The 26,170-nt window shown below is 39.0% G+C and overlaps 2 protein-coding genes across 3 annotated transcripts in view; both read right to left on the reverse strand.

The window, feature by feature from the left end:
• SLC45A2 (solute carrier family 45 member 2) overlaps nucleotides 1-4,930 on the reverse strand; it is a 21,703-nt gene extending 16,773 nt beyond the window's left edge. The window contains exons 1-2 of one of the 2 annotated variants that reach the window (XM_008630594.2): nucleotides 4,306-4,928; nucleotides 3,041-3,217 (exon numbers count right to left, since the gene is read on the reverse strand). In XM_008630594.2, the coding sequence (XP_008628816.1) occupies nucleotides 3,041-3,217; nucleotides 4,306-4,744 (616 nt within the window). In that variant the 5' untranslated portion in view covers nucleotides 4,745-4,928. Of the gene's footprint in view, nucleotides 1-3,040; nucleotides 3,218-4,305 lie in introns of both variants that reach the window. The other variant, XM_017730198.1, reaches the window with a different exon arrangement.
• A 1,511-nt stretch (nucleotides 4,931-6,441) lies between these two features.
• AMACR (alpha-methylacyl-CoA racemase) lies at nucleotides 6,442-24,790 on the reverse strand. Its single transcript, XM_017730199.1, has 5 exons — nucleotides 24,771-24,790; nucleotides 23,574-23,717; nucleotides 20,888-21,048; nucleotides 15,710-15,896; nucleotides 6,442-7,241 (listed from the first exon to the last, which is right to left on the reverse strand). The coding sequence occupies exons 2-5, from the start codon at nucleotides 23,710-23,712 to the stop codon at nucleotides 6,832-6,834; spliced, it is 897 nt and encodes a 298-aa protein (XP_017585688.1). The 5' UTR covers nucleotides 23,713-23,717; nucleotides 24,771-24,790; the 3' UTR covers nucleotides 6,442-6,831.
• Nucleotides 24,791-26,170: the final 1,380 nt, after the last annotated feature.

Below are 26,170 nucleotides of genomic sequence, written 5' to 3' on the forward strand. Positions count from 1 at the left end.
CCGTAAAGCCTGAACAAGAACACTCTTCAACATGGCAGCTTCAGAGTCAGAGAGAAAGAGAAGTGAGTCACGTGAGACGGAGCTGGAAATGGCGACGGGAGAAAAGAGGGCGGTGCTGCATTTTCTCACACGTAGCTTAAAATACTTCTTGCAGGCCATGGTAAGAAACTGTAATATTACAAACTGTTTGTCTCTTTAATCCATTTGAAGTACATGGGGGGATGGAGAATCCACGTGTGGCCTGTGAAGATTGTGAAGAATGCCTATGCCAGGCTATACAGAAGCAGTGAGACGCTTTTAGAGACTTGCAGCGAAGAAAGCCTTTGTGTGCAGGCCAAAATAACTCATCCTTAAAAAGATTAATAACCCCATGTGATGGCTCATGTTTTGCAGTGTGAAGGAACTGTGAGATTTTTCATGAGAGAGATCTTTTACACCACAGCAGGTTGTTTGTTTCCAGGCAGGTCTGCTGTTGGTGGCAGTTTGGGAACCACGCGCAACTGAAGAAAACCCTTTTTTCCTTAAGCATAAGAGAGAGACTTTTCAAGAACTGCAACACTGACTAACATCCCATGTTCTGTTATCCTTTGTGCGAGTTGGGTAAAAGGAGAGAAGTGCTGGAAGGGGGGGGTGGGGTTTGCTTTAATTTCTTGTTATTTCTCTTTACTTCCAATTCTATTAGTAATAAAACTCTTTCATTGTACTGCAACTGTTTAAGGTTTGTGCCTGCTTTGTTTTTTCCTAACTCTTATCTCACAGAAGGAAAATAAGTAAGTAATGAATATTTTTAACCAAAACCACTACACTTAATTGGTGTTTCTGCCCAGTTTACGAACTCAACCCGCTACACAAGGCCAGGGAATTGCTGGAGCAGAGTGACTTGGGAGGCTGTAGAACTCCAGTCAAGGGAGGATTTCAACACCAGACTGGAGAATTTTCAATTAGGAAGGGTTAAAATATTGATGAACTTGCTATAGAGAGCTCAGGGTGCTGGACCAAGTAATGCACTCTGCCCCAGTCTTTTTTCATACTATTTGTCCCACATCCCTTTTCACAGCTCAGTGCACAAACGAAACAGCTAAATCTGCAGCTTCAAATCTTCAAATTTGGAGACTTTTTAGTATCATCCAAAAAAAAGGCAACCAGAGTTGTGCTGAATATATATAGAGACTCACTCCTCTCTATGTTCAAACAAGTGATGCTTTAAAATTTTATCTGTCATTTTCTAATGGGTCATACAGATTTCATTCCCATGTGGCTTTAAGCTTCCCTCATAATCTGTGTTCCTGGACACAGGTATTTCTTGTGTCCAAAATTGGCCTGTTGTCAGTAGCTACTACACCTCCCTCCTTGAGCAGAGTAACTGCTACTAAATCTATGTGTCTCTGCTCTTGGTGGGGCTCAGAAGCCACAAAAATCTGTGACTAAGACTGCATGACTTCTCATGTAGTCTGCTTTTTGTCTAGTGCTTTCACAGAGACTGCTCTCAGACATGGCAGGAGGCTGCTCCAGAGTCTCTTCACAGGTACACAGCCTTAGGTGTCTACCCTGTGCATTTCCCCAACACAGGGCTCACATTGTACAGATGATTTCATAGAATCAGGGGTTGGAATAGACCTTAGAGATCACCCAGCCCCAACCATCCTGCATTTGGCAGTGACACCTCGTACTAGACCAGGCTGCTCAAGGCCTTATCCAATCTGGCCTTGAACACTGACAGGGTTGTGGCATCCACAACCTCCCTGGATCACCACTGATGCCTTTTCCTGGTCTTAAAATCAAGAGTCAAACACAGTTAGAAGTCGAAAAGGGATTTTACCTTGGTATTTATTTTAAGGATCCTTAGGTGCACACGTCCAGGTCAAATGCACCGAAATGCACACTATGGTGCCTCCCAAAAGATCGGGTATAGCATTATAGGTTTTACTAATTAGCATATCTATCAAAGATTCCCCAGTGAGAGGCTTGAATGAGCCCCCCCTCCCCAAGGAACCTTCCCCTGGATGGTTCTATCTTAGTTTACAGAATGTGTTCTGGAGAGGACCTTGGGGTCTGGGGCACACTGATCCCTAGCTATGAAGCTTCTAAAATGTTTAGTCTCTTAGCTTGACAAACAAGTCCAAGAATGTAGGGACAAAGCACGAAGAATACAGAAGTTGTAAAAAGGCGTAACACGGGTATAAAAGAAAAAATCGTCACAGGGAAGAATTTCTTCCTAAGATCCAGCCTAAATTTCCCCTCATCTTCCTAAAGAAGACTCCCTCTCCAGCTTCCCTGTGGCCCCCCTTCAGACACAGGAAGGTTCCTATGAGGTCTCCACACAACCTTTTCTTCAGGACGAACAGCCTCAACTTTCTCAGCCTATCTCATAGGAGAGGTGCTTCAGTCCCCTTATCAACTTCACGGCCCTCCTTTGGATTTGTTCCAACAGTTTTGTGTCCTTCTGTAACTCGGCAGCATTCCAAACATGTACAAAGGCAAATGAAGCTGTTAACTTCATTTGCAAGAACTTGCACTGAACTACTTGGGCCTATTCTGTGGGAGTTGTGAATTTCTGAATTTTACACAGAACTCCTGTTTCTGTACAGCGCATACTGGTGCATTGCTGAAGAGTGAAAGTAAATTGGTTTGTGCAGCTCTTGTTCCATGTCACATGCTGAATCAAAAATGTTATTTTTATATGCAGTAGCAATGAAACGAGTTACATCCAGTAATTTTTGCCTCACCAAAAACTTGGAAAAAAACCAAAACAAACTGAACAAACACTACTTCACTTTTACAATAACTAACTACTCTTCCTTAAATCATGTCTGTGTTGCTGTCATTGTTTACGCCTGCAGCTTTTTGCAGAATTCTTGTAGCAGAAATCACAAGTTGCTGTTCTCTGGAGCAGTGAAAACCCAGCAACAAAAGACTCGTGACTGAAGTGCAGGATTAGATGATCAGTTCATTCAAGATTAGAAACACAGTGAGGATAAAATCCATGCAATTACCTTCCTCTCCTTTGAGAGGTAGGGAGGAAAAGAAGGGATCTGAGTACCTGTAAAGAGGGCGTGGTAATGCAGACCCTTCTCTTTATCCTGATGAGAGCAGACATCAAATAAATACGCTTTGATGGGACCATCAATAAAATCAGCTGCAAAATCAAAAAGTACTACTCCCAGCATGGTAATGACTATTGCCCAGGTCCGCTGCTTGTCTTTCTCATTGATGAAAGCTACAAAAAGAAAAACACCCTCATTCTGACAGCAATAGCGCCATGTTCTGCAAGACCAAATTTTGTCTTTCCTTATATCTCAAAATCTAAACAATGACTGGTTATGCAATAGTGACACCAGAATCTCATCAGAGAAGCAGGAGAGCTGAGTCTGTGAAGTGCTGAGCTGGGCTAGGTTGACTTACTGCCTTGAGTCAGCACATGCTCAGAATGCTCCAAGCTCCATGACCAAGTGCATCACTATCCTTAGTCTACTCCATTACACCTTCAAGGCAGGCTCTGGTAGCCTAACACATGCATTTTGCAGTACTTTTTGGTTTATTCTATTTGTCCCACCCTTATATTGCTTTAGATAATCAAAAATTATCTGCAACATCTCTTTCTGGGTCAATGAAATCAAGTATATTTAACACCAACAATATTCAGGAAGAGAAAATAAATCAATCCATAAAGACACACACCTCCCCCATCTGTCTAGACAGCAACAACTTTCTATCAAGACTTTAACAAGTTACATTCCAAGCTAAAATGTAACAATAGGGATGCCACCCCATTTGATTTTGCATGTTTCAGCTGCAACAGTTTCCAGGCAGTTACGGATCTCTGTTTTTACCAGCACAACACAGTTCTGAGTCAAGTCAGTGCTGCAATAATTTAAGTGTTAGTATTTTGAATACTAATCCATCTAAAATAGGGATGAACAGGGATTCCGTTTGGATATGTATTACATCACAAAAACAATACTATAATTTAAGTAAACAAGGTAGATCTTAGTTCATAAAAACTTCTAAGGCCTAAGCAAATCTTTACCTGCAGGAGCTTATCAGGCAACCAAACCAACATACAACAGACTGCAATCACATGCACAAACTACAGAACACTGTGTACAGGGTACATAACATGCAGTGTTAGATTTGAGTGCATACAAAGATTCCAGTGCTCCCCAGCTCTTTCAGTGCTCCCAAGTCACATGATACCAAATTTTAACAGTGCATTTTAAGAAGGAAAAGAGGAACCCCTCTCTTTTCTCTGATTCAAAAGGCTAGGATGAGTTTTCTATGTCAGCATAACACATACCCCTCACTCACCTGAGATCATCACGTCCCCATTGAGGTACAAAGCCATGCCTAACAGCATTATGATGCCCAGACACAGAATGTAAGGTCGCCTCCTGCCCCAGCAACAGGTGCAGTGATCACTGGCTGAACCTACCACAGGCTGTAGCACAAAGCCCAGGATAGGGCTGATGAGCCACACGAGGCTGTAGAGGCTCTTGGGCAGCCCTACACTGAGCAGCACCGGAGTGACAAAGGCGGCCTCCACGGCATAGCAGAACTCCCGGCCAAACATGGCCATGCTGTGCATGACCAGCCTTCCCACCGCTCGCTTCTTTGGCACCACTGCTCCAGTCCTCATCACTGACTGCCCCGGAGCTTCCTGCTTCTCTCTGGTGCTGTCCATGTTGGCCTTGGCCACTTCAGAGGTGGGTGGAAGAGCCTTGTGGAAGCTCTCTTTCGTTAAGGTCATTGCTCCGGCTGCAAGCAGCGCCGCAGTGAGCTGGTGCTGCCTGCTCCGGCTGACATGGGGCCCAGATCATATGCCGGGTGGGATCGGTCTGTGCTGGGGGAGGGACTCACATACTTTCATGGCTCTGCGATCACAAGTTATGCCAGGAAGGGGGTGGGGAAGTGTGTGTTCACATTCGCAGATCTGAGTCTTTAGGTGTCTGCACTGCTCCCAACTATCCACAACTGAGGAATTACTGTTTATGCATGAAGCGCACATACAACAGGACCATACATCACATGGTCCAGATGCAGGATTAGCCTGACACAAAGCTGTTCCTCTTGTTGTAAGATCTTGCTGTAAGACATCAGCAATACCAGTAATCTACTCCTTGTCTTTCCATTCAGCAAACATAAGACAGAGTGACCATTCCCTGCTGACTGAACTGGGAGGAAAATCTGTGTCTATCTGGAAGAGGATTTCAGTGCACTTCATGAGGCTGAGTAAGTGAACCTATCCATTGCCCTTGAGCGTTAGAGGCAGATATAAATCTTGACAGAAATCTGTCAATCAGCAACTGATAAGCACTATTTTGTATCTGCTGTGTACTGCCCTCAAAAGAATTGATTATTTTCTTGGTTTCTGAAAACAACGGATATTAGGATCACTTAGACATGGGTTTTTTAAACAGTCTTACCTGCCAGGGGAAGGCCTTAAGGAAAACCTGTAGCGACATTACTCAAACTGTAGCTTTCAGGATTGGGCACCTGAGTGAGGCAGCTGATCTAACCTACACTGAAGCAACATGAGGTTTTAAATTGATGTCAGTAATTTCAGTTTCAAAACTTTTGTACAATGGAAATTACATTTGACAACGCTGATTTTTCTCCAACACAATCAGATACATCTGGGACTAAGAAAATTGTCAAATCCTCTGGTAACAGTGTATAATATTCAGTAACTTACACTAGACTGATGATCAGCTGGAAACTTAAGGTGCTTTTGCCGATGGTTTAGACAACTTGCCAGGACGTACCAGATAACTCATGCTTCCAGGCAAGTATTTATGTAGTAGAATGTAAAAGGTTTTTTTATGGTAATAATGTTGACATTTTTGCCATGACACATGTAAAATGAGCTAAAGTACACCTCAGCTTTGGAAGCCTTTGTAACCAACAAACCAATCTTCAGCGAAACATAGACAAAATTATCAAAAAAACCCCAAGCCTTCATGTCGTAATTCCTCACACACTGGACTACAGAATACTGTATTAATGCCATTTAACTAATTCTTTTTAAAAGCAGATTTTCTTTTGCCTTGAAAGAGATGGTTTCAATTGACAGCTTAAGTTTGAAGGAAATGAAAACAGACATGCAACAACCATTGTTTAAAACCTGTGCAGCAAAGCTGCCTACCATTCTTCCATAAGGAGATGAAAGGTTTATTAGTTAGCAGGTATTTTAAAAACAAAAAAAAATTAATTCTGAATTTAGTTTCTAGCCAAGCTGATATTCTAAATGTAATATAATCAGGAGACTGCATTGAGAAAATGTAGCCAGGCTGTTAAATAGATTAACTTTGAGATAATAGCTCTGCAGCAGCACAAAAGAGAATAGTATTAGTTAGACCATAGTTTTGGCATGATAAAGCAAATTAATGAGTATGATAGAATAGAGGAAAAAACCCCTCCTAATTCATGAATAAACACAATCACTCATTTAGAAAGAATATAACTATATTTTATTAAAAGAATTGCTTTCAGGTAATTACAACATGTATTAACAACCAGTGGTATAACCAAAAATTAAAAGAATCAAACTACAGGATACAATATTTAAACAAACATTCTGAGAACTTACAGGTGCTTACCAAGCAAACTGTCTTGATCTTCAGAACACAATTACAATTTCATTCTAGCCAGCAGATCATCCAGGTACACAAGTACTTAAGTCCCACTGTCTTCAAATTAAATTTGTCAATAATTTAAAAAATAGGTATTATTTAAAAGCAATATTATGCAAACATTTATTTGTCAGATAATTCAATTTTAAAGCATAAAAGCTTACTGTATCAGCCTGAAATTTATCTGATATGCATAGTCAAGAGATTATAAATTAGCTTTTGGCTTCTTGAATTCTATTGCTTTATCAGAATAAAGTTTAGCAATCTCTTGCTTAGTAAACCCATATTCTAGAAGTATCTCCTCTGTGTGTTCTCCTATAAAAGGATCTCTTTCACATGATGGAACAGCAGGAGTCCTTGACAGAACAGGAGCAGGTCTAGGACTTATCTCTCCCTGATCATTTTTGATAAAAGAACTTCTTTCTTTGTTATGCTGATGTGAGGCAACATCATCGAAGGATAAAACAGGGGTCACACAGGCATCAGTGCTATCAAATATGCTGCACCACTCAGCCTGTGTCTTCTGTGCAAATATGGATGCAAATTTTTTCTTCATTTCAGGCCAGTTGGAGAAACTCATCTGAGCGGGGAGTTCATCTAAATTTAGCCCAAGACCTGAAAGGAGAAAAGCAAAGTTTAACTATAGTGTGGCTTAGATAAATTACTAAGTGCTTCCCACAACTAAGTATATTCCTCAAGAAGATACTACTCTGAAGGCAATACTAAAGTCACTTTGAACTTTACTTGGGTATCTGTGCAAGGCAGGGAGCAGAGGAATAAAATGCTCTATGATACTTGCAATTAGACTAAACTGCATCAGCTACAGCCTTTTAAGTAAGTACATATAATAAACACTCATTTGTATAAACACTTCACAGAAGCAGCAGCTGCCTAGATGTAGCAATGTCCTGAGAACAGCTTCTATAATAGGTATCATATTCTCTACCGGCAGTAGCAACACAGAAATCTGCTGAATGCGTCCTGGACTACAGCAATACACTCATCTCTCAGGAGCCAGCACATCTGCCAGAGCTGCACATTCAGCAGGCTACACTGTTTGAAGTTCAACATGATGGGGTTATTTCTATGCCACAGATGAGATGGTGTGGATGGATGTGCCCAGCTCAATGTGCATATGGCAGCTCAGCTGTAGGTGCCTGGAGGCTGACTGACCTGCTTCTTCACTCCACTCTCCGAACAGGCTGCAGCAGTATCTCCTGCTCCTGCTGCTCCAGCACACCTACCAGACTGCAATTCCCACAGCCCTTTCACTCCCTAACTGCTCAATAACTCTGCTTTCCATCTTAGTCGCAAGGACACCCAGATACCCAGATATGCAATAAGCACATCTCTTCTGAGACACGAGAGCAAAGCATGGGCACACAGGGCTTGTAAAGAAAATTTCCTGTGCTAAGCAAGTCCTAGGTCTATCCCTGAACTAAGCACCACATCCCTTCCTACTGGGGAGCTTACATCTCTGTTGCACTGCCAGTTTCCTGTATCTTTCTGTTCTCATGGATTTTGCTCTCTGCAGTCTCTACTCTCATTCTCCTACTTCAAGGAGATGCAAGAATTTCTATGACTTCTTGTAGAGATTATCTCAAAAAGGAGGTAAAAAACAAGAAAGAGAAAAGGCAATTGAACGACACCTTCAAAATGGAGATAGTACAGGGGTATAAGCAGAGTATATGAGACCAAATAGGAATCAGAAGTGATACATTGAAGGAGAAGAAATTCAGAAAAAGCAGGGTTAAGAAAGACTTTGAGAAATCAGGAAGACTAGGGAACAACTATCATCATAATACTTCACAAGTAACAAAAAAAGGGAGCTTCTTAGAAAACCTGTGAAAGGCAGAGAAAATGTAGAGCTCTGCAAAACTGAATTTTCAGCATTCTTTGTTGTATTTTTGGTTATCTGGTATTAGATTGGTAATTAGACTAACTGTTAACCGCCTTGAGTAATAAAGGACTGTTTGCAGGCAGAATTCACACAGACCTCCTCTTGTCTTTAGCTGTACATAGGCAGGAAACACCTATCTTGTCTTTTTACGACTTCATTATCACTGAGTGGGGTAGACATATTGCTGCTGAAACATACAGGGAGAAGAAAGGGAGATAATGCCTATTCTTCTGCTCCTTAAGTCCTTTCTTCCGTTCATAATCTGCACAATATGCACTTCTTGGAGCCCAGAGATTCCCCCAGTATAACACAGTATTTAAGAATTTCACTGTTGATCACAAGATTCTTAAACAGTAGTTTTGGAAATGAATACATGCTTTGAAATTGTACTTTGGTACTTCAAAGGAAAACACACAGAAATTGCCAATCTCCAGACTCAAAAACACAGCCTTGCAGTTGTTCACTTTCAGGAGAAATTCATCACAGTCAAAGACTAAATAAGTATTTTCACATCTTATTAGAAATGCCTGTGGATGCTAGGATAAATGATACTATAAGGTAAACATCAGTCCTTACGGTTTTACCAAGCCATGTGCACCTTAAATCACTGAATTTACACTCTGGTGTCCATAACCATTCATGTCATCCTAAAAGAGATCAGCTGAAGATAACTCATACTGCTTGAACATCATGATTAAATAAAAGCTAGAAATATTTTCAAAATTAATTTTATTATTGATTTTCAAAGTATTCCACTAGAATACCACAAACAGTGCAGTACAGTTTACTTATGAACTATGAGCTGAGACAAATTTACCTTCCACAATATGTACAGCTAAGTAAAAACACACTACCTGAGCTTCTGACTCAATGTATGAAATCTTGTCAAGTGGAAACTTCGTTACACAGTACTTGTTTTCTTATGAAAAACTATGGCTTTTTTTTTTTCACCCACGCGCAAACGAGAAGGAGACCCCAAGATAACTCATACTGCTTGAACATCATGATTAAATAAAAGCTAGAAATATTTTCAAAATTAATTTTATTATTGATTTTCAAAGTATTCCACTAGAATACCACAAACAGTGCAGTACAGTTTACTTATGAACTATGAGCTGAGACAAATTTACCTTCCACAATATGTACAGCTAAGTAAAAACACACTACCTGAGCTTCTGACTCAATGTATGAAATCTTGTCAAGTGGAAACTTCGTTACACAGTACTTGTTTTCTTATGAAAAACTATGGCTTGGTTTCTAGCAGCCAGTCCAACGTGAGCAGAGCTCTACCATTATCCCATTACAGTTATTTTTGATGATCGTGGCAGATGGGAAGTTGGCTGAGCCTCACTGCACACACTCTGGCAAACTAGAACAATATGCAGAACCTGGAATTTAATATTACATGATCATTTTCTGCTTACCACTGAAGACTTCAACTTTAAATAGCATGAACATTTAAGCACTACAGCTCCTCATTTTCCAGCTTGTGCTCGCCATTTGTGGTGCAGATGAGCAGTATCAGAGCAGGAGTGACTGACTCAACAAGGAAACTATTACATGGCACAGAATCGTATGGGATACCACAGGAGGACAGACTTCATTCAACGTAATCATAACCAAAGTATCTTTTGCACAGAATATCTTATAAAGCAATCACAACTTAGTTCCAAGTTTTTGGTTCAAAGTTTCATCTAGGATTTTTTTGTATGGAAAAGCCCAGTCAACCTACTCTAGTACAGCTTTGAAATTATTTTTGAACAACGAAAAATTGTCTCCCTATAATGATATAGCTTTAAATGTCCTTCAAATACTACAGCTTTATTGACATATATCCCCAAATATATCATTTATTGATGCAGCAAACTGAAATCTCTATTGCTACAGAACTTCTTAGAGAAACTCTAGTAAAATCAGGTACCTATTTCAAGAGAAAGAAACCAGCAAAATTCATTATATAAATCAGTGAAGCTGCTTTGGTATGTCAGAAATTGAAACAGTTTTTTATATTACTTCAGCCATACTATTTTAAAAGCAGAGTTTTGTTCAGGATTTTCTTGGTTGAACTTGCTAATTTTCTTTTCAAACATGTATGGTCATAGCAGAGTAGTTTTGAAATTATGTTGTAATAACATGACTGAATAAAATCAGCTAGTATGGGAAACCTTAATAGTGGCCCAAACAACAGCTGTAAGGTGAATGCCATTGTGCTTTTTCTGACTAAATAGAACTTGTTCTCACTGTGAGAGGGAATTGAATTTCAGAATATTCCAAGAGAGTAGTGAATTTTCATTAAACTAACATTTACACTATGTAAAGTGTTTTCTCTGCTCAACATTCCTGCAACTAAATAATTTTTTAGAAAGTGACAGTTCAGCAAATGGTTGATCAGGCCCACAGTACTACCAGGCCTCATTGCAAATGCATCTATAGCTGTACTCCAAGTTGACATGCTTAATTACCATAATTGCAAAGGTTTTGACGCAGCAAGAGCCTGGCCCTCTACAGTATTTGTACAATATTTAAGCCTTATCATAATAAGTAAATTAAAATAAAATATAACATTATGTATAACTGAGTCTAAAACATAATGAGGAAACTGTTTCTCCATGTTACATGTCTCAATAACAATGTGATATTGCATTCAGTTTACCAGCAGATTTTTAATACAGTACACAATACTTCACAATCACAAAATGGAGAGCCCTATGGAAATCCTTTATAATGATGTTTTTTAATTGCTTCCTAATTTTTTCCTTCTCTTTGTAAACTGAAGTCATACAGTATAGGAGTACTGAAGCAGTACTCCTCATCTCTCAGGAGCCAGCACATCTGCCAGAGCTGCACATTCAGCAGGCTACACTTTGAAGTTCAGGACTTTAGTGACTGTCAGTGTTTTCCACATCAATGTAAGTGGACACTAAGTTCACCCTGTGTAACTGACTTTACACCACATAACTCAGAATCAAACCTTTACTCTCATCTCTTCCACAGTATTTACTATGTTTTTCATGCCCCCTGTAGCCTGGCTGCAGCCATACTAAGCACCTACTGCTAAAAAACAAAACAAACCTGCAGAAGCAATTCACAGGTCAGTTCAAAGACATTCTGTCTCTTTCTGTCAAAAGATTAAGGCTTAACATTAGTAGCAAATGTTTCTTACAACAGATTTTTCATAAGACATTTTAGCTATTTATTGTCTGATTTTTGTAGTAATAAAATTAATACCTGCAAAAGGACTACAGCTTGCTTGTTAATAGCAAGCAATCAACAGTGAACCCAAAATACTTCTCTACTGCATCTATTTTACATAGCTTCAGTTTCTCACAAAGCCTTTATTTATTTAATTAATGATTTTCTGGCAAGCATAAACTTAATTTTCCCTGCAGAGCACAATCTACAAAGCCAACAATCTTCTCAAACTAATATGCTCTATTTTCTTAAATTTAGTTTCCCTCTGCAGACTCCTTAAGAACTTTCCTCACCATGTCATTAATTGCAGTTGGGTCCAGCACTGGGTTCCTGCAGGAATTCTGCAGGGAAACACTGAAGTGAACCAAAATGAAAAGGAAATCAGTTCTGCTTTGGCTAAGCAGAATTCTGTGAGCAGGGACAAATGGTTCAGAAATCACACTGCTTTCTCAATTCTGCAGTCTTTAAATCTCCAGCTGGCATCTGCAACACCCGAATCCTTGTGCTCTCATTCTACAGTAGTGGCAAAAGTAATCTACCCTCTGAATACGGACAGAGAGCCATCAAGTGGTTTTTGAATATATTTTATTTGGAACAGCACCAAATTCTTCACCAGCAGAGCTGACCAGATATATAGACAAAAGGAATGAAATGAAATTATGGAAATTGCAACTGGAACATACCATTTTAAACCCACATCAAAGCTGGAGTCAATGCCTGGAACAGACAACTCAGCCTAAGTCAAAGCTCCTCAGGTTTGTGAAAGAGCAGTACAGTTCTCAAAGGCACCTTTTTCTTCCCTACAATATTTAAAGGCTTAAATTCTGAACTTAATTTCTGCAATAGGTATCTCAGAAAGGAAATAATCCCTAAGTCACAAGAAGGTTCTGCTGTTCTAATTTTGTGCACTATTGCTTCAGAAAGATTGAAACCCCAGTACTGAAAGGAATAAATATTTCCTATGTGAAAATCTGAACAGATCACGATATGCACCTTAAACACAATGACAGAAGACCAGTTACCTTAAATTCAATACTGGGAGAAAATTTTGAGTTTGGTCATTTACTTTAAACACTACACTTTTACAAAACAAACAAAGAAAACGCACCGAGTGTACACAAGAAAAGGTGGTGATACAATTAAAGGCAAAAGGCAAAATTTCCTCAAAGACTGAAGTATGTTTGCTGGATTTTTTAAATATGGCAGAAACAGACTGAAACATATGCAACAATGATTGCAGTTATTCTCTACTTAGAAGTGGATACACACCAGTTCTGCATTGCTGGAATAACTATGTTTGAAACTTCAGCTGTTAAAATCAAGCAACTTCTCTGCATTGTAAGCACAAGGAATACTTTCAAACACGAAAATAGTTGTCCAATTTGGGTGCCACAGCATAAGCAGAAGAATTCAGAGTTGCTGCTCTAACTTTATGCTCTAAATTTCTCAGAAACAACTAAAAGAAAAGCAGAATTTTAGCATCTTCCTCAGTAAAGAGTTATCTAAAGAAGACAGAGACCATCAGTGACCATGTTTTATCACCTGGCCACTGGTTCCATACATCAGAGGCTTCTCTGTAGATAACCTTCTCTGTAGATAACCTCTGTAGATAATGGCTGAGAGAAAAAAGCCTAAGTCTTGCCCCATAACAATGATCAATACAAGGCAGGACTGTCCAGAGAAAGTTCACTGAGAAAAAGAGTCACAAACAGAGCCAGACACCATTGCAGAATTTTGGGGGGTTTTTGAACAAGTACCGAATCTATCCCAGTCCTGTAGCTTAAGTGTGATTCAAGTTAGTCTCCAAAGAATAAAATACTGCAGGCCAGTGTTTGGTCACTTAAGCCAAACATACGGGTATTTGAGTATGCAGCTTTATTTTTTTCTCATTTGCTTTGTATTTAATACAAGCATTCTCCCTGAAATTATTTTAGGAATTCCAAATTACCTAACTCCCAGAGCAAGGGCTTGCATTTTACTTTGATAGAGTTTTATATTTACTTTTGTTTTCCAGCTCCCACACAAGCAAGAAAATCTCAGGGGATCAGACAAAAAAAACATTTCAAAGAACTGCAAATAATCAATGTGGAATGATCTTTTTCAAGATCAAGTTGCTTACAACCGCAGTTCACAAACAAGTTACTCTTAGGACAATTAGAGACAAAAAGTACCATCTTCTTCAGCCAAGAACATGGCATTTCCAAACTTGACATCTGGTCTGTCCAACATAATGCTGGACATGTCCCTGAGTCCAAGAGCCTTCCTCATGTATTTAATGTAGCAGCATGTATCAATTTAGATATTCCTCACAATTACATGGCCTTTGTTAAGCTACAAGAGAAGCAGCCATTCACAGCTACAGCTGGGCAAGATCTTGGGGAGCACCACAGGCTGCAAGAAAACAAAGCCAAAGCATAAAGAACAAGCTCTCTCTTTGGGATCCTGCTCACCGAAGGCATGCCCCACCTTACAACCCCGTAACACAAGAAAAACACGAGATGCAGATGAAAACAATTGCTCACAGTCAACTGCCCTATGCCTAGCGTGTCCCTGAACAGTGACCACCCACCAATTTCCCCTCCAGTTTTACTGCTGAGCACAGTGTCCTGTGGTACAGAACGTCCCTGTAGTCAGCTGAGCCAGTTGCCCTGGCTGTGATCCCCTCCCATTTCTTGTGCACCTCCAGCCTTCTCGCTGGTGGAGTGGGGTGAGGAGAAGAAAAGTCCTCAAGTGCTGTGCAAGCGCTGCTCACCAATAACTGAAACATCCCTGTGTTACCAGCACTGCTTCCAGCACAAATCCAAATCACAGCCCCACGCAAACTAACGTGAAGACATTCAGCTCTATCCCAGCCAAAACCAGTACAAATTGTAGCAAGGATACAATTCAAAAAATGCCACAACTCAAGGAATAATCAGTGGGAAAGAGACTGGGCAAGAGTAAGGAACGACTCCCCTGACACACTCACTGAGCAAAGACTGGCCCCATGGGAGTCACCCATGGACAAAAGTGCTTCACGTAACACTGGGTATATCCACTTTAGGAATCCTTTGTTGACATTCCTTCAACTCATTAAGCAAAACTAAAATTAAATTGAGAACTTCTTATAGCCTTCATATTCTGTACAATGAAGAAAAGAATAAATACAAAATTATTTAATGAATTTTTTATGTTTTCATAAATTCTGTATGGAAAACATGGCAAACTACTGAAGAAGCACAATAGAAAAAAAATTTAAATTAAATAACCAGTAAGAAGTTAAGAGCCCATCTTATAAAAAGCTTGAAGCACACAACCAGTTCAGAGGTAAAGATGCACCTGAAAATTTCTGGTTTTATTTCATACAGTAAAATATTTTGCATAACCCATTCTAATTTCTCGAAGAGATAAATCGTGATTTATAGTAATATTTAAAGAGTCTTAGTCAAATATAAATATTATATCCAGAGCCAAACACCAAAAGCGCTCTGAAATTGTGTGGCGGAAATTAATTACTAAAGCAGAATTTGCTTCCACAAATTTTTTTTCTATCAAGAAATACTATTAATTACTTCCAGTCATCACTCCTTCCAGAAACAATTTAAATAGGTTTGTTTTTTCTAATTATAGTACAAATAACCAAAATTGCCTGAAATTCTATTTGCAATATCAAAGAATTAGGTCTCATTTTTAAAGTAGATTCACAATCATTTGAAAAAAGTGATTTCCAGAAAAGTTGTTCAGTGCTCCAGTCACATCACAGACTACCATTACAGTAACTCCAAAAGAAAACTTGCAATTTAAGTGTAGTTGCTGAGGGTGAATAGGAAATTAATTAATTGCTAGAAAAAGAAAGTCAATTAAACAGCTACACAACCATCCAACTAGCTTCAGGAAGTGTTTGGCTTTTACAAAGAAATCACATAACCACGTATCATGAATCAAAATCAACTATTAGGAATGCACTCAATCATGCTTTGCTGTTATGAAAAAACTGCTCCAACCTACTCACCTTTTATTAACTGGTTATAGAATTGAGGCTCAAGGGCACCAACAGCCATGAATTTTCCATCAGAGGTCCTATAGGTTTCATAAAAAGGTGCACCGCTATCTAGCAGGTTTTCACCTCGAGGTTGGCTCCACAATCCCGAATTTTGTGATTTCCACAGAAAAGAACTTAGGTATGCTACTCCTTCTACCTTGAAGATTTAGAGAAAAAAAAACCATAAAAGCTCCAGTAAATTAGTTGGCATGTTACCTAAATTCGGTATAAAAAAACCAACAAAAACTACTAGCAGTTCTGCCCTTTGCTAAGATATTTAATGACAGAATCTCTGGTAAGCAGTTTCATTTCTTAAATTTTCCATTACTGTTTATACTGCACTTGTGAAATCATCTAGAATTAGAGACTAAGAAAGAGCATAAATGTAGTAAGGCAGCTTCAGACGGACAATGTACTTTCAATGCACATAGTTTCCTCATTTAGCAAGTTTAGAGTCATTAGACATTCACAATGAGTGAGTAATTTCAAGGGATGGGACAAGCTCCTTGGCTCTATACAACATAAAGCATCTGACAGCTCAATGTCTTCCAAACCTCTGGAAAACAAGATGCCTGTACCAGTCCTATAAATACCAAATTTTTACCTTCTGTAAATATACTGATTACAGGAAGACTGCTATTTTTAGAAGAAAAATTGAAGGAAATCAAATCAAATCTCCAACACTAAGTTAAAAAAAAACTATTCTCCCACTGTGATCACTGGCAGCTATACACCCAGAGCAAAGTAATCTCTACATAGTCAAGGGTCTAATGAATACAGCCCTAGAAAACATGATTAATCCCATTTCAACTTGCTCCTCAAAATTTTGTCTATGTGGAGTACAACCAGATGAAAATTTGTTCAGGCTTTCAATAATTATCAAGGTTGTACCAGTCTTTCAAGCAAAATCACATCCTAGTTTTGCTCATCAGCACAATTAATTTTTTTTCAACTGTATTGAAAGTACTGTAAGTGAAGATAATCCAGTTAACAGTGTATGGCCACAAACATTCCAGTAGAACAGATTAAAATCTGAGCTGTATTATTCTGAGTATCACTTGATTCATGCATTTTCAGCTGTGTGAAACTAACCTAATATTGTCTATATAGACAAGCACAGATACCATACCAAAACAAAAGGCTACTAAATATTCATGTAGGAAGATCTATTAGTTTATACCTTTCTAAGCAAGAATTTAAAACATGCAAATTGCTGAAGTATGCAGTCAAGAAGGCTTCTTAATTTAATGTGTGTTACTTGGGCTCTTTCCTAGTACTGCTTCAAGGACAGGAATACCTCTGTCCTCACTGTCAAAGTTAAAGTCAATTAAAGTACTTTCATATGAGAAAATACTGTATACCTTCATCTATGTATCGGCACAATTATTGCAAGGATATTAAAATAAAGTTTGTTTTACTAATGATCTGATCTTGCATTGCTCATATTAAGAACAAATAATATTACACAAAAAGTACTGAAAGTAAGGATAATAAAAGACAGGGAAAGTATCAGAATAAGCCCTAATTGAAAATTAGATTTCAGGGCTGATAAAACTCTTAGCACCTGTACAATACCTACGTGCTACTTACCCTGGAAACACTTAAAATAAAACAGCACATCTGTTCTTGACTGGTATAGAGACTTGAGAAATATCCCTGTCTGGGCAACTGGACAGCTAGGTTCTGCCTGAGGCCCACTGCAATTCAGAGGCAAGTAAATGAAGTATCTTAACATCTACACCAGACCTCCAAAGGCATGTAAAAATAGCACCACACACCCACTAATGCAGTCACCCTCTTTTACAACATGAGAACAACATGGGGAGACTCCACTTAAGTCTAACTGCAGAATTATTATAGTAACAGTTGTGGGTTTCAGTTAATGTCTCCCTCATGTTAAAAACATCTGCAGTCTCTGAAGCAGGCACAAGAATCCAGAGGCCATGCCACTGGGTGACCCGTCTGCTCCCCAAGCCTTCTGTTCTTTCTGTAGACTGAAAAGAGTTCAAACAGAAGTGAGAATCAATCTACACCAACCTAATCTTTATCCTCGTGACTGATGAAGGCTTCTAGGATGTGGGAGTTTTGGTTTTGAATACCTCCAGGCTGAGAAAAACCTAGAACCTCAGTCTTCTGTTGGACTGCTAAATGTTCCTGCCATGAGACTATTATGCAAGTGATCATTACCAGCGTCCTTTCCTGTGGCTATCTTTTCACAAAGAGTGACTTATACTCAGTCAGATGCCTACTGTCAGCAGAAGGTTCTGTGGCTGATGTAGTGAACCCAAACTGTGGCCCTGACTCACATGCCTCTGTACCAGTGTGGTGCAAGAATGCAGAGGTACAACTGTGCCTTCTGTGTCACATTGCAGTGTCCACTCCACGTGGCAACTACCTGGCCTCCTGTAGGATAGCCATGATTCCTGCAGAGTCAATGAGAAGAGACGGTGACCGGCAGTAATAAATTCAGGCCAGTCACTTAATTCTTCTGAGACAAGACAGATGAAATGCAGGACCCAGTGTCTACTTCTTGCACAGTGCAATTTCTACTGTAGAAAATTCTACCATGTGTCCGAGTCATTAACGTATTCAGACTACCTAAATTGTACAACAGCTTAAGTAATGGGTCTATTAAAAAAAAAAAAAAGTTAAAATAAAACAGCTGAAATGCTGCAGTGTTGTGATTTTAAAAATACGTTCTTTCACAAAAAAAACTTAGGTGTAAAAACAGGCTCATCCACTCAGTCAATTTAATTGTCTTTGCTGCTGCTGATGCACGAAGGATCTTCATCAACCATGTCACTGAAAGTTTATTCAACAAATAAGGAATATGACCAAATGCCAGGTAAAGCACATCCTGTGATACTGGACAATATTCCATCCACTTCACAGGTCACCAGGCACATCAGCAGGGAACTGTAAATCCCACAATCATGATGAGACAAGAAATAATTAGAAGAGACAATTTTTAAGGGCTTAGAAAACCCCACAACACATTCCACTCCAAATGAGCTACAAATTTCATTAGAACATTAGCAGACTTAACTGATTTTCTTCTAACAAATTCTTTTAATTCTCTGAAGTATGATAAGGAAAATTTGGTAATACTATAAACTACAAGAAGTATCTTTTTCAATATTTGAAGACTTGTCACAATTCTCGATGGTTTTTCTTTCACAAATACACAATCTCCTTAAATTCTTCTTTTAGGTCATGTTTTTAGAGTCATAATTTTTGTTGTGCTACATGGACTTCCTCAAATTATTTTCATAGTAATGAAAGTGTTCATTATTTTCATTTTTATCTTTGAAATATGATGGTCAGCATCAGAAACATTATTTTCCTGAGACTTCATAAACATTGAATAGGTTAGAATAATTGCTTCAGAAACTTTGATGACTCTATTTCCTGTTAATACATCCTAATACAGTATGTATGTGTTTTGTAACAGCATGATATTGTTGACTCATGTTCAGCTTGTGACTACTACAAACCCCCAGGATTGTACTTTAGCCAACTGTTCTCTCGCTGCATTTGTGCAGCAAATTGCTTCTGCCCACAGAGGACTACAGAGCAGCAACGTCCATGAATTGCAGCCAATTTTTTTCAGGTCACTGCTCCAATCTGAAAAGGTCATTTTCAATTCTAATCCAAGTCCAACACACTTGCAGTCCTTCACATATGTGTATCATCTGTAAATTTACTAAACACAATTGCTCATCCATCATTCAGCTTGCTGGAGAAAACACAGAAAAAAACCCAAAGAACACCTATAGAACTGCACTTGTTAAGTTTTTCATTTTGACAATCAACTACTAAAAACTAGTCCTGTTTTGCACTGTTCCCATAAAATTTTCATCTAGACCATAATGCCATGGACTGCTTCTGAGAACATGATGTGAATTTGTCAAAAACTTACTGAAGTCAAGAAATCCAACATCTCTTGCTATTCTAGTCTCTTCAAGACCACTTCAACAAAGGGATTCGTTTCAACTAATGTAATTTTTTTTTCAGTTTATATTTACAGCAGAACCTTAGCCTTCACTGTACAATGCCTCAAAGGGAAGTCAGATTTTAACTGCAATACTCTTTAAAAACAGGAGAACAAGAGAGAAACAACGCTTGCAGATAACATAAGTTTCAAGGATAAATGTAAATAAGTATTGCTGTGTGTAAGTGGGTAGCCTCCTATGGAAAAGAAATCCATAGTATTCATTATTAAGATAATTTAGCCTTTAATTTATTTTACAGCACATTCACAAAGTGAATTGGGTTTTTTTTTGAAAAGGAAATTGACTTCTTGGCAATGATCCATGGCAGTGTAACTATCCCAGGAAACAGTGCTTCTAGCAAGATATGCCCTGTCACAAATTTGTAAGAAGATGTGTCTTGAATAAAGCTAATGCAAGTTTTTATTTTAACAGTATTGTCATTTTTGCTGTTATGCAGTACGCCAATTGTTTATTATACGCCCTATCTCCACACACCACACTTATTCCTCAAACATATATAGCTAATACTCTGTTGTAGATACAAAAATGCTGCTAGCAAGGATTTTCTTGCTATTTTCTAAGTCTGTGAGAGACTTTTCTCTCTCACAGAAGAGGTACCATTATGTAAACAACCAAGCCACCTGCAACCTTGAAAAGTCTTGCTTATGGTATAGTGGTATATGGTATATTTTGACAATGGATGTTTTAGGATTTTAGCCAATCACCCCAAGGGGTGGCTGATCCTTTGTCCAATTAGACTATGAAGAAAGAAGTCTATAAAAGAATTTGTAAAACAATTAAATAAATCAATCTTGCTGCACAATTCCTGCCTGCTGGATCTTCTCTCCTCCTCCTCCCTATGGCTGGGGGACATAGGGCCCAGGCCTGCGGTAATACTCTGTGAAGAAGGCAGATGGGCAAAAGCAGGGAGAGGGGGGAGGTTGCAGTACGTGTTCCATGTCATAAGGATGTTATGGCAGCAGTGATTAATGAAAAATGCTTGCATGTGAAGGAATGGCCATTTTATGAGATCACTTTCCCAAGCCTCAATTTTAAACCTTATGAATAGCTCCAATGTCCTCCCATTAACAGATTTACAGCAGGAGAAAACCCAAGCAAACCTAAGAAACCCCATGTTCCTCGAGACCAAACTTACCATACTTGCATCAATGACCTGCCCTTTGCCAGATCTGGCACGTTCAAAGAGGGCTATAACAATGCCCATTGCACACATGACACCTCCACCAGCAAAATCAGCCAGAAGGTTTACGGGTGCGTAAGGATTTTCATTCTTTCTACCCAGCTTTGACAGCACACCTGATAGAAGAGAAAACAAAGCAAGGATAAGCATAAAATTAATTATAAGCATTCATTTCTATAATTAAAGTTTCATTCTTTTCAATCTATGCAAATAAATAAGGGATAAAGCAATCTTCTAATGTTTTCTATCTCTGCTTGGCTATGTCTTAGCTAATAGTTACTCTTTAAAAGAATAAAAATATACGAAATCACATTAAGTGATATGAATCACATTACATGAAGATGTAAAGAGATTAACAAAAGTCTCATAGATAAACGTTGATATTTTGGCTATAGAGGGATCAAATTTTACAAAAAAACCCAACCTTGTGAGCAATAATTCTATATCAGTACTTTCTACATGCACTGAATCTTGCCCATAAGAGACATTACGAACGTGTCTCAAAGCAACTTTGGTAAATTGTTCTTCTTTGAATATTTTAAAGTAAAAATGCAGAGGTACAGGTGCACATAACCAACGAAATAATAATCATAACAAAGGGTCTCACACTGACAACTCTGCTTCAGTCCTACCCTCCCTCTCCAACTATGTTTGGGGGAAAAAAAGGTTGCATATAAAAAGAACAGGTAACTAGCACAGAAAGGTTATCTCTGATTGCATGCAATGTAAACACAGGGAACCTATGTTTATGCCAGCAATTATGCAGAAATGAAAGGAATTAGAGCAAAGGCTAAGCTAATTTACCTCAGCCAGAGCTTTGAACTTGTTAGCATTTCCCCGTCATCCTGAACAACCTCTTTACTGTGACCTTACTCTTTATAGTTGCCTCACAGTGATTCCGTTTGGGCAAGCAAGAAACTGCAGTGCGATCATCCCTCTATGTGTATGGCCTGAGACTTGCAGAATACATGGGCAGAATTTCCTGAGAATTGCATGGTTCTGATGCACTGTTTAGTTAGCTAATGTTCTTCCTACATGCAAGCAATGGACTGCACAGCATAAGAGACTTCCAAATCCTGTAGTGCAAGAGTAAAACCCCTGTTGCTATGTAAAACCTTCCTTTTAATAGTCCAGAAGTTGTCACAGGCACCAGCAGGTTAATATACTAACTTCTCAAGAGTTCCTAACACAAGCCATTTTTTAGTTAAAGGAAGCCAAAGCTCATTAGGAAAATACTCAGAATATGATATCTCATTTTTGAGGAATGACACCTCTCAAACACCTTGTTCTATTTCCTTTTAATAAACAGAAAATCTTGGTCTGTGAAATCACAAGCAAAATTATTTTAAGAAGATATCTAACCAAAATACTACTGACTAAATCAGCTCCAGAGAAAAAAAATCACTCTATTTGTAAACCAGAAAGTACTACAAACTAAGGCAGGGATGAACCATGCTGTTTCTATACTGACTTCCTGCACTAATAACAAATAAAAATACCCTAATATTTTGGAATCCTCTTGACATGTCAAGAAGTCAGACGTGTTTCAAACAAGGCATTTTGTCTTCAATTTTTTCTATTCTCTAACAATTTCACATGAGGGAAGACTGAACCCACCCCTAAAGAAATTAAATTTCACACCACTATGACTCCACATAGTAGGTGATACCAGATCACCAGGTTTGCACTGCCTCTGCTCCAGCCCTTTCCTGGGTCTAAAAGAACTGCTTTATCCAGTGGGAAGCCGAGAACTTTTGGGTCACCTTCTCTCCTCCTTCACAGGCTCAGAGAAGCATGAGAGACAGAAGCAGTGTGAAGAGCAGGAGGTAGGGCCATGCATGGATGAGCATCACCAGAGTTGGGTAATTTTGTTACTGTTTGCTACTGCATACTTGTAAAACCATACCACTTAAAAGCAGCATAATGTCCACAACACCTTAATGAACTATAGCATTTCCACTTTATTTGAAGCCTACTTCCTTTCAGTTGGTATCAGTGAAGACATATTTACAAGCAGAAAAGCACAAGAGCTCAATTGTCTTATGGTACCTAGTTTTTCTTTGCTCAAAATATCTGCTCTCAAGCACGCAAAATAATCTGCAGCCCTTTCAGGACTATAAAGTATACACATTTTGTAGGAGAGGGGCCCTGAAGAAAATGTTGAATCCTCTCTTCAGATAAATATTCTGATACTTTATTCAGAGAGAGTAGCACAAAGGAAGGAAAACAATGTACAGCCTGGGAAGACATGCTGATCCAGCCCGTAACAGCTCGCTGCTGCTGGCAAAACAAACAGCCTGTCCAGTAAATGTTTCCTCCTTTCTTGTGCTGACTGGTTGGATCTCTTAATGAACTGCTTCACCTCAATAACCTGGCAGAAAACACCCTCATTTCTTCTAACCAGTTTTTGACTTGTGAGGAAGTTTACAGAGGGGCTAAGCAAGTGCCAGAGCTGACTGAAAACATCTGGGAAAAGCACAGTGAAAGGAAAGCCCCATTTCACCAACAGAGACATTTCAGATCAGCTGATTCATCAGACTGCACCTCAGATAAATTTTGAGCTATCTGCTTTCAACAAGTTCTTGAGTCTTGATTAAAGGGAGGAAAGAAACTTTATTTAACAGGAAATTTTACAGCCTACCTGATAAAGCCACGTAATTGATGTCATGACCTGCAGACCTGGCATATTTTCCTGTCTGGCCAAACCCAGTAAGTCTAGCATAGATGAGTCTGGGATTCTCCTGTAGGAGGACCTCTGGGCCAAGCCCAAGTTTCTCCATGACACCTTAAAAAGACAAAGCAAGGAATTCTAATTCACATTTAATTTTAATAATACTCAGAACATAATGATTCAATTATACAACAGCAGAACTCAACTGCACTTCATGAAGTAGAACATTCTACTTCAGCATCCATACTACAACATGAACATTATGAACCACCAACATACTGCAAAAATTTAAATATAAAACAAGTGCAAATTAGGCTCTACGGTTTTGTTTTTCAGCTTTTTTTCCTGTTTTACTTCACCAAAAGACTGAAAGAAAACCATGCACCACTGGTTGAGAGAGAAAGCCACCAAAGGCTTGTAAAACAAGAAGAAAAGAGAAAGAGCAATCTCTTACATTTTCCATATTAAAATCACTTGACATTTCTTCCGTATTTCACTGCAATACAATTTCCTCAGCATTTCTCAGTACCTCGTGTTCCTGTGACTTTTAACTCACTGATGGGAATGGATCATGCCACTATTCCATAGATAAGCTGCAGGAACCACACGCAAATAAATGTGTTCTTTTTTAATGCAGAGAATAAGTAACTTTTAAAAATCAGTGAAATACAAATTGAATCAGCATGGACTCACAGAAAACAAGGTTAAAATTTTAATTCTGCTGTCCTAAAACAGTGATTTGAAGAGAAGAAATTTGAATGGCAAATAAATGATACTTTCTCATTGGTTCAGTGTAGCTTGGTCAGACTTTGACCTATGATCTATAATGGCACTGCAGGGCAACACATTTTGAAATGGAAAGGAAAACATAATTTCAGTGCCTGTTCCACCCCAGAATCTATTACTCCAGCTTGTTTCAGAAAACTAATCCATAATGTTACTACACCTTCAATTCCATTAAGATCCACTTCTATTGCATGAATTACTGGGCAGTGGCAAGTGATTACTGCCAAGGAGAAAGCAGTGAAATTTGGCAAAGTGCATGGTTTTCAAATGCACAAGTGGGAACAGGGTGACAAATAGCCCCTGTGGCGTCACAAAGTCACTGTTGTAAGGTCAATGATACATATGCCTTAAAAAAACCTGTTCTGCCACTAGGACCCTCACCTTCTCACTGTTTTCCACCAGCCTCATGATGGGTCACAGATTTGCCTAGTTCACTTACAGGCCCTTAAAACCCAATATCTATTTCCAAAATTGCCTGCATTTCCAGCTGGGGGAAAAAAAAAAAAGGCAAGTGCCCATAAAACTAAAGTAAACAAAACTTCATAAGGAAAAAAATCCTCTAGAAAACAGGAGATTAGCTACAAAGAAGAAGTGGAATTTAACTTCTTCATTTTGTTTGCTTAGCTCCTGGGGAATAAAACAAACAATTTTAAGGTAAGAAACACAATAATAATAATAATAAACCCCTGTTTTCCAAATGAAAGACATTACTTGTGACACACAATCTGTCCATAACACATGATGTCTAGCTGATAAAGTCTTCTATTTCTAAACTGCCTTTAACATTCCCCAAACACTTCAGCTAGCTCCTCAATAAAGGACGATCACAGAATCACAGAGGTTTGGGCTGGAAGGAACCTGTAAAGGTCACCTAGTCCAACCCCCTGCTTTGAGCAGAGACATCTTCAACTAGATTCGTGCCCACAGAGCCCTGTCCAACCTGACCTTGATGGCATTTTTCCTAATAGAACAGCATCCTCAAGAAACACTGGGGGATACTGACATAACCATCAGGTGAGTGCCTGTGTATGGCTTATAAACAAAGTGAGCATGGTCAACCTGAGAAGTCTATGGCTGTTAAAACAGCGTCAGTTTTGCTACTGAAAATCAGACGTTAAGCACCCCTAAACGTGGTAAATTAGTAAATATGCATACTGTAAATAAAAAATGAGCTATGAATTCTCTTTAAAAGACAGTTTTTAAAAATGGAAAAATTCCGTAATTGAGTATTTGAAGAATCTGCCTTACTTTTAACCTAATGTTTAAAGTATAAAGTACTTGCAAAAACACAAGAAAGGTTTTCATGAAATAGATTTAAGACTAGCAGGAAATTATTAGTTTGTGAAAAGCAACTTCCTAAAATTAAATACGATGTTTGAAGATGAAGACTGTAGTTCACAACCTGGTTTTGATCCTGGATCAGAGTGGCCCAGTATAAGGGAATCATACTACTCTATTTAGCACTTGCTCTTATATTCATCTCCCTGGGATACGTGTTTTGTAAATGTATAACCACAACGTCAGATCTGTTGTCTTCAGAGGAATTGTAAGCTCAGACTCCGACCTCCATGGCAACCTTACAAATGTGAGCTGGACTTTATCAGCAGGCCTGACATCACGCAGGATTGGTGCCCCAAGCTCGGTGTGACCCCTGCGCTCGGACACCCTCCTGCTACTCCAGAGCCCCAACCTCGGTGTGACCCCTGCGCTCGGACACCCTCCTGCTCATCCAGGGCTCCAAGCTCGGTATAACCCCTCGGCTCGGGCCCCCCCCTCCCGCT

This window comes from Corvus brachyrhynchos, unplaced genomic scaffold (genome assembly GCF_000691975.1).
Source record: "Corvus brachyrhynchos isolate BGI_N302 unplaced genomic scaffold, ASM69197v1 scaffold42, whole genome shotgun sequence".
Classification (NCBI taxonomy): domain Eukaryota; kingdom Metazoa; phylum Chordata; class Aves; order Passeriformes; family Corvidae; genus Corvus; species Corvus brachyrhynchos.

What these genes read in the sequence shown, in the direction of transcription:
- AMACR (XM_017730199.1), bottom strand. Translation starts at nt 23,712, where the DNA reads ATGGAGAAACTTGGGCTTGGCCCAGAGGTCCTCCTACAGGAGAATCCC. An exon ending in AGGTCATTGATGCAAGTATG is followed by an intron (nt 15,897 to 20,887) that starts GTAAGTTTGGTC and finishes TAAATCTTCAAG; the next exon opens with GTAGAAGGAGTAGCATACCT. An exon ending in CTATAACCAGTTAATAAAAG is followed by an intron (nt 7,242 to 15,709) that starts GTGAGTAGGTTG and finishes TTCTCCTTTCAG; the next exon opens with GTCTTGGGCTAAATTTAGAT.